This window comes from Chaetura pelagica, unplaced genomic scaffold (assembly GCF_000747805.2).
Source record: "Chaetura pelagica isolate M959 unplaced genomic scaffold, ChaPel_1.0 scaffold462, whole genome shotgun sequence".
Taxonomy (NCBI): domain Eukaryota; kingdom Metazoa; phylum Chordata; class Aves; order Apodiformes; family Apodidae; genus Chaetura; species Chaetura pelagica.
Window position 1 is genome coordinate 49,938 of NW_009952454.1, and position 7,148 is coordinate 57,085.

The 7,148-nt window shown below is 53.2% G+C and overlaps 1 protein-coding gene across 1 annotated transcript; it reads left to right on the forward strand.

Moving 5' to 3' along the window:
* Nucleotides 1–279: 279 nt before the first annotated feature.
* SNF8 (SNF8, ESCRT-II complex subunit) lies at nt 280–4,450 on the forward strand. The gene is made up of 7 exons (XM_010008563.1): nt 280–305; nt 1,241–1,379; nt 1,682–1,786; nt 2,462–2,534; nt 3,125–3,266; nt 3,423–3,497; nt 4,212–4,450. Exons 2-7 carry the CDS (start codon nt 1,241–1,243, stop codon nt 4,347–4,349), a joined length of 672 nt encoding a protein of 223 aa, XP_010006865.1. The 5' UTR covers nt 280–305; the 3' UTR covers nt 4,350–4,450.
* The last annotated feature ends 2,698 nt before the right edge of the window (nt 4,451–7,148 follow it).

Sequence of the window (7,148 nt, forward strand, 5' to 3'; positions counted from 1 at the left end):
TTCTGTCCCGAGGGTGTCAGCCCCGGTCCCGGGGGTGTCAGGCCCGTGGAGGGGTCCAGGCTCGGTACCGGGGGTGTCAGACCCGGTACCGGGGGTGTCAGGCCCGTGGGAAGGGAACCGGGACCTCCCGGGCTCACGGTGGGGGCGGTACCGGGACCCATCACCAGCCCCCCGGGAGGTGCCGGTGCCGGGTGGGATCCGGGGCCCGGGCCCATCCCGCCCCCTCCTCCCCGGTGCCTCCATCAGCCCCGTTTACCACCGCAGGACAAGTACGGACGGTCCTGGCAGAAGATCAGCTGGCCCAGGTGGGAGAGACCCGGGGCTCGGGTTTGTTCCCCCCCCCAGGGGGTCCGGGTGCCCCCAGGGGCTGTGCTGCCTGCAGGTCTCGCTCTGCCCCCCCTGCCTGAGACCCCAGCTCTGTACATCAGCTCCTGCCCCCCCTTCCTGAGGTTTCCTCCCTGTTGGGAACTGCCCTGGGTCTCTGTGTCCACGGATCCTGGTTTGGATTTGCAGTCTGTGTCTGGAGGATTCTGGATTTCATGGGGGTTTGATCATTTTAGAGTTTCCTTGAGTCCCACCGGGGCCACCTGCCCTGGGCACCTCACAGACCTGAGTGGTTCTTGAGGACCTGCACTCAAGTCATGGGATGGGATGGGTTGGAAGGGACCTTCAAGATCACCCAGTTCCAACCCCCTGCATGGGCAGGGACACCTCCCACCAGCCCAGGCTGCTCCAAGCCCCATCCAACCTGCCCTTCAACACTGCCAGGGATGGGGCAGCCACAGCTTCCCTGGGCAACCTGGGCCAGGCTCTCACCACCCTCACACCAAAGAATTTCCTCCTCATTTCTCACCTCAGTCTCCCTCTCCCAGTTTTCAAGGTTTTTTCCTAGAAAAAAAGATCCATCAGGTGGGTCAGGACCAGACCTAGCTGTGTCCCCCCCATCTTCTTGGAGATGAAACAAACCTGCATCAACATCCACCCCATTTCAGATGCAGCTGCAACAAGTGGTTTGTCTCTGGAAAGGAGCAGAAGGGCAGCAGGGGGGGGGCAGGAATTCCTCACACTCTGCAGCCCTCATCTTTAGCCTTCTTAGCAAAAGAAACCTCAGGGCAGCCCCCAAATCGTTGCTTCAGGCCAGGCCAGCAGCTCGTGCTGCCAAAAGGCAGTTCCAACCTGTCCCAGGGTCTCACTCACCACCCTCCCAGGGAAGAATTCCCTCTCTGCAATTCTCTTGCAGATGTCCAAGCAGCTGGACATGTTCAAGACCAACCTGGAGGAGTTTGCCAGCAAACACAAGCAGGAGATCCGGAAGAACCCCGAGTTCAGGGTGCAGTTCCAGGACATGTGTGCCACCATTGGAGTGGATCCTCTGGCATGTGAGGAACAGGCCCCAGGGTGATGGGCTGAGGGTTCATCCCTCTGCTCCTTCAGGAGAACTGAGGGTGGATTTTTGTTTCATTCTTGGGATTTATGGATCAGTGTGGTGGAACTTTGGGTGTTGTTTACTTCACGGGTGGGAGAAAATGGGTGGGGACAAGGAAAATGGGGGTTGTTTATTGACAGGTGTGGGTCCTCCCAGCCAGGATGGGCCTGTGAGCAGCCTTCCTGACAGCAGCAATTGTTGCAGAAGGATATTTTTGCCAGTGGTTCCATCACTTTCCCCTTTCTCACTTTGCAGCTGGGAAAGGATTCTGGGCAGAGATGCTGGGAGTTGGAGACTTTTACTACGAGCTGGGGGTGCAGATCATTGAAGTTTGCCTGGCTCTGAAACACAGGAATGGAGGTGAGGATCCCACCATCTCTGGGAGATGCAAGAAGGGGGGAATTTCCTTTTCCCTGTGGGAATTGAGTCCCACATCTCAGTGTTGTGTCCTCTGCTGGGTTTCACAGGTTCCTGACGTGGCAGTTTTCACTGTCCCCAAGGAGCCTGGTTTGTTCTTGTTACAGTTACACACTGGGAATCATCCACCTTCCTTGATTCCTACAGAAATCAACCAACTTTGCCCTTTCTAGTTAACAAAACTAAGAATTTGAAGTATCAGGGGGAAGGAGCAGGGATCAGTGACAATCCTAAAGGAGTAAGAAACTGTCAAGGAGTTCCAGCTTGAAGCCTGGTGGCAGGAAGTGTCTCCAGAGGGTCACAGCAGTTTCCCAAAGAGCTGGGACACCAGTGATCAGTGCCTCATGGGGAGATGGAGGATGTTCCTCACTCCACAAGGGCAGTTTGAGACCAGGAATGAGCTACAGGAAAGCCACTGGAAGCTGATACACTTGTGGGAGAAGGCACAGCTGGGGACAGGAGTGACCTCATGCTCCTCTCAGCCCTCCTGGGAGCAGTGACCAGCCCCAGGAACATGGAAGGCAAGGCTGGGCCAGTGGCAGCTGCACAAAGGGCCTTGCTGGAGTCATTTGGTTGCTCTGCAGTGATGCTTTTCTGTCCCTTCTCCTTGCCTTCTAGGTCTGATAACACTGGAAGAGCTTCATCAGCAGGTGCTGAAGGGAAGGGGGAAGTTTGCTCAGGATGTCAGCCAGTGAGTGTCTGTGTCCTACAGAAACAGGGGAATGGTGGCATTTGGGAAAAGAAGATGAGGTGACTGAGTTAGTTGGACTCCAAATGTGACTTTTAGCAATGGAGCCCCTTCCCCATGGGCCAGCATGACTTCATGTCATGAAGCAGCAGGGTCCTTTCTCTGGCAGCCTCCAGGACTGTTGCCTTGAGCTGGAGACAATCAGCCCCCCAGCCCCAAATCTCCCACTGCCCCAGGCTGCTGAAGCTGCTCTGGTCTCCTGAGCTGGGAGGGGCTGATCCATGCAGATTTTAGGACAGCAGCAGATCTTAGGACACAGCTCACCCTGATCACTAACTGGGGCTTGAATCCTAGTTCAGCACTTGCAGCTCAGCTGCTCCAAGTGTGTCCCTAATCCAAGAGGGACACAGATGTGCCAACTAATTCCAAATTGCTTCATAAAAATCTGATTCAGCTGTTGATCAAACTGCAGCAAGGCCCAAGGAGCTGTGACTGCTCTTGGCTCCTGCACATCAAGTCTTCCCCATGTACAGAACATGACATGCAGCTGGAAGCTCTTGCTTTAAAGCCTTGCCTTGCCCTCTGCTCCTCAGGGATGATCTCCTTCGTGCCATCAAGAAACTGAAGGTCTTGGGGAATGGCTTTGGGATTATCCCTGTTGGTGGAACATACCTGATCCAGTCTGTCCCAGCTGAACTGAACATGGATCACACTGTGGTGCTGCAGCTGGCAGAGGTACTGAGCCAGGTTTTAAAATAGAACCACCTTGAAAAGAACCTCATTGCTTCCAGGAGAGGAAACAGGGACTAGACCAGGCCTGTCCATGTTCTGCTCAGCTCTGGGCTCCAGTCTGGACTCTCAGCACACACAGGGTTTCTCCTCTCGTTGCAGAAAAAGGGCTTTGTGACTGTCAGTGAGATCAAGTCCAGCCTCAAGTGGGAGACAGAACGTGCAAAGCAAGTGCTGGTATGTGTGAGGGTCTCCAGGGGAGGGCAGAGCCAGGGCAGGGGGGGAACAGGCACTGGGGATCAGAGAATCATGGAATGTTTGGGGTTGGAGTGACCTCAAAGATCATCTAGTTCCATCTGCATGGGCAGGGACACCTCCCACCAGCCCAGGCTGCTCCAAGCCCCATCCAACCTGCCCTTCAACACTGCCAGGGATGGGGCAGCCACAGCTTCCCTGGGCAACCTGGGCCAGGCTCTCATCACCCTCACACTCAAGAATTTCCTCCTCATGTCTCACCTAATCTCCAGCCAAACTGGAAGCTGGTTAGCTCAGGTCCAACAGAAACATGCAGGACACAACTGGATGTCCCAACTGTGTTTCTCCCAGTCAAGTAAAAATTGTAGCCCAAGTTCTCCACCCTCCCTCACCCCAGAACAAATGTGGGGTCAGGCCTCTCCTGTGAATGGTTTTTCAGCCTTTAACAGAATCCCAGAACTGTTCTGGTTGAAAAAGACCTTTAAGATCATTGAGTCCAACCATAACCTAATTGTTCCAACCATTAACCCAACTCAACCAAGTCCAGTGCTTAAACCACATCCCTCAGCACCACATCTCCATGCTCCTGAACACCTCCAGGGACAGAGACTCAACAACCTCCCTGGGCAGCCTGTTCCAGTGTTTAATCACCCTTCCAGTTCAGTGTCACTCACAGTTTCCACTCTATTTGTGCAGGAACACTTGCTGAAGGAGGGGATGGCCTGGCTGGACACGCAGGCAGAGGGGGAAGCCCAGTACTGGCTGCCTGCTCTCTTCACAGAGCTCTACTCTCAGGAAATCACTCCAGAGGAAGCCAAGGAGGCAATTCCTTGACTGCTACACATCCTGTGCCTGTAGAGAACTCTTCTTGGGCTGTTATTTGCATATCACCTGCAACACAGGGACAGCAGACTGGAAATAAAAGTTTTCTAGAAGTGTCTGGCTTGAAGTGTGACAGGACTCACTCCTGATTGCTGAGCTCTGCACTTTCTGCTCTGGTGGGGGTGGCAATGGCCCTTGGCATTACAGCCCAGAGGTGACCTTGTCACAGTGACAGGACAATTATCTTCATAATGATATTGAATCAGGGAATGGTTTGGGTTGGAAGGACCTTCAAGATCATCCAGATCCAACCCTGCCCATGCAGGGACACCTCCCACCAGCCCAGGCTGCTCCAAGCCCCATCCAACCTGCCCTTCAACACTGCCAGGGATGGGGCAGCCACAGCTTCTCTGGGCAACCTGGGCCAGGCTTTCACCCCCCTCACAGCAAAGAATTTCCTCCTCATGTCTCACCTCAATCTCCCTCTTCCAGTTTTAATCCATTCCCCCATATCCCATCCCTCCCTGCCCTTGTCCCAAGCCCCTCCCCAGCTTTCCTGGAGCCCCTTCATGCACTGGAAGCTGCTCTAAGGTCTCCCTGGAGCCTTCTCTTCTCCAGGCTGAACACCCCAACTCTCCCAGCCTGTCCCAGAGCTGCTCCAGCCCTTGCATCATCCTCATGGCCCTTCTCTGGCCTCTCTCCAAGAGCTCCATGTCCTTCTTACACTGGGGGCTCCAACTACAATCCTGCAGGTTGCCAACATGACAATGACACTGAGCAACTGCTGTGCAGTCCCCTTGGCTCTGTGAGTTGTTGTCCCACTAAGGAGTTAAGTACCACAGTGTAGATTCTGCCAAAACAAACTTTATTGCACAAAAAAAACCCAAAACAAACAAAAAAAACAAAACAAAAAAAAGAGAAAATCTTATGTACAATAGTATATAAACAAGGTATCTTAAGAGTGACTCTTGTGCATATATTTTTCAACTCAATTGGGTCTAAAAATCTGTTGCTAAAACATCTGCCTAGAGCAGTCAGTTGAGGATTGTCACTTGGAAACATTCAGAAATGGTAGGACAGACGATATTAGAGCTATAAAACTAACACTTCTCTCTGACAGCCACATGCTAGTGATGTGAGTAGTGTCCACAATAAGGCATTTTCCTGTTCTGGTGCTGGGTGGGAACATGCAGCACAACGAGGTGTCAGAGCCAGCCCTGCCCGGGGGAGGCAGCAGAGCCACAGCCCTGCCCACAGCGCTCCCCAGGGGTGACAAACAAGGTGACATTTACAATGGGACTTGGGAGGAGGAGAGAGCTCAGGAGACAACCCCCCCACCACCCCCCCGAGAGCTCACGGGCAGGTGAGCACCTCTTGGCTCTCACCTGGGAGGGTGGGGAGTGGGTCCTGGGGCTGCTCAGGTTTCCCTCGAGGGGAGACAAGAGTTGAAAGCCTAAGTTAAGCCAATGACAGACCGGGGGGGGGGGGGGGGTAAAGGGAACAAAAGGTTCCCGAGTTGTTCAATGGCACCTGAAGTCAGAAATGCCCCACAATCCAGCAATGTTCCCACCTTTCAGAGGTGTGCAGGCTTGGAGTTCTGCAGGAGTTGATAGAAATCAGACCCCCCAGAGACTGAACAAGAAGCCCAGTGCCCTTCTGGGCAGCACACAGCAGGGGCTTGTGGCCCCTCAGCTTGTTTCAGAACAGGGGTGACTGCCTTAGAAGTTCTCCCACCACCCTCAGGAGACTGAAACCAGGCCCAGCTGGTGGGAAGGTGTGGAAAGAAACAAGGAGAGGGCCAAGGACAATGTGCAACTTTGTGCTGAGCTTTCTAGCAAAGCTCCCATACAAATAATCATTACCCAAAAAAAATAAAAATTAAAAAAAAAAATAAAAAAATAAAGTAGGTTAAGCTTTTTCATCAACACAACTGCTCCAATCCATCATCCCCAGGCTCATGGACCTGGAGAACCTGGGTGTTTCACCTCCAGCAAACTTTAGCTGCATCTCCAGGGTGGTGGCACCCACAGCCACCTCCCCCAGAGGCCAAGAAAAGCTGCTCTTGAAATCCTTCAAAACACCCAAGTGTTGAACTTCACAACCCTCAGCTGAGGCCAAGTTTGGCAAAGGAATTTTGTCCCTAACAAGGTGGCCACCCCTGAAGAGCTTCACCCAGAAACAGTGGCTGCCTCAGCCAGAATTGCCCCTTATTCCAGTGCTTCAATCTGCTGGATCAAGGCAGCAGCAGGAGTGAGGAGGCAGGAGGGGGGAAGGGAGGAGAATAAAAATACTCCAGTGAGTAGAGAGGTGGGAAGCTCAGAGTTCTTGAGTGAAGGAAACAAAACAGCTCCGTTCAGAGCAGCCAGGATAAAGTCTCTCTAGAATGCTAAATTGAAATCAACTCCTTCCAAAAAATAATGCACAAACTAGACTTAATTTTTAAGTGCTCCCCCCCATCTCTGACCAAGGGTTTTTTCTCACCCTCCCTTCCCCAAAACACCAGGATGAACGTTCCTGCACTTGGCTCCTGGAGTTTCCACTTTTCATCTGCCCCTTTTGCACCTGGAGTCTCAGTGGATCAAGCCACCCAGGGCTTGGGTAAAGCTTTGAGCAAGGAGCCCAGATTCCACCACTGCTCTTTTATCTTTGGTCTGTCTAGAACAGTGTCTAGAAGAAAGCCAACAGGTAGGTGGGCTCCACAGAGCAGAGAGGCTCCATCTCTCCCATCCCACACCAAAAGGTTTCACCCCAGGCTGCCTGGGTCCCTCTCTGGCCTCCAAGGGCTCCCACAGCTCCAGCTCCAGGTTCAGC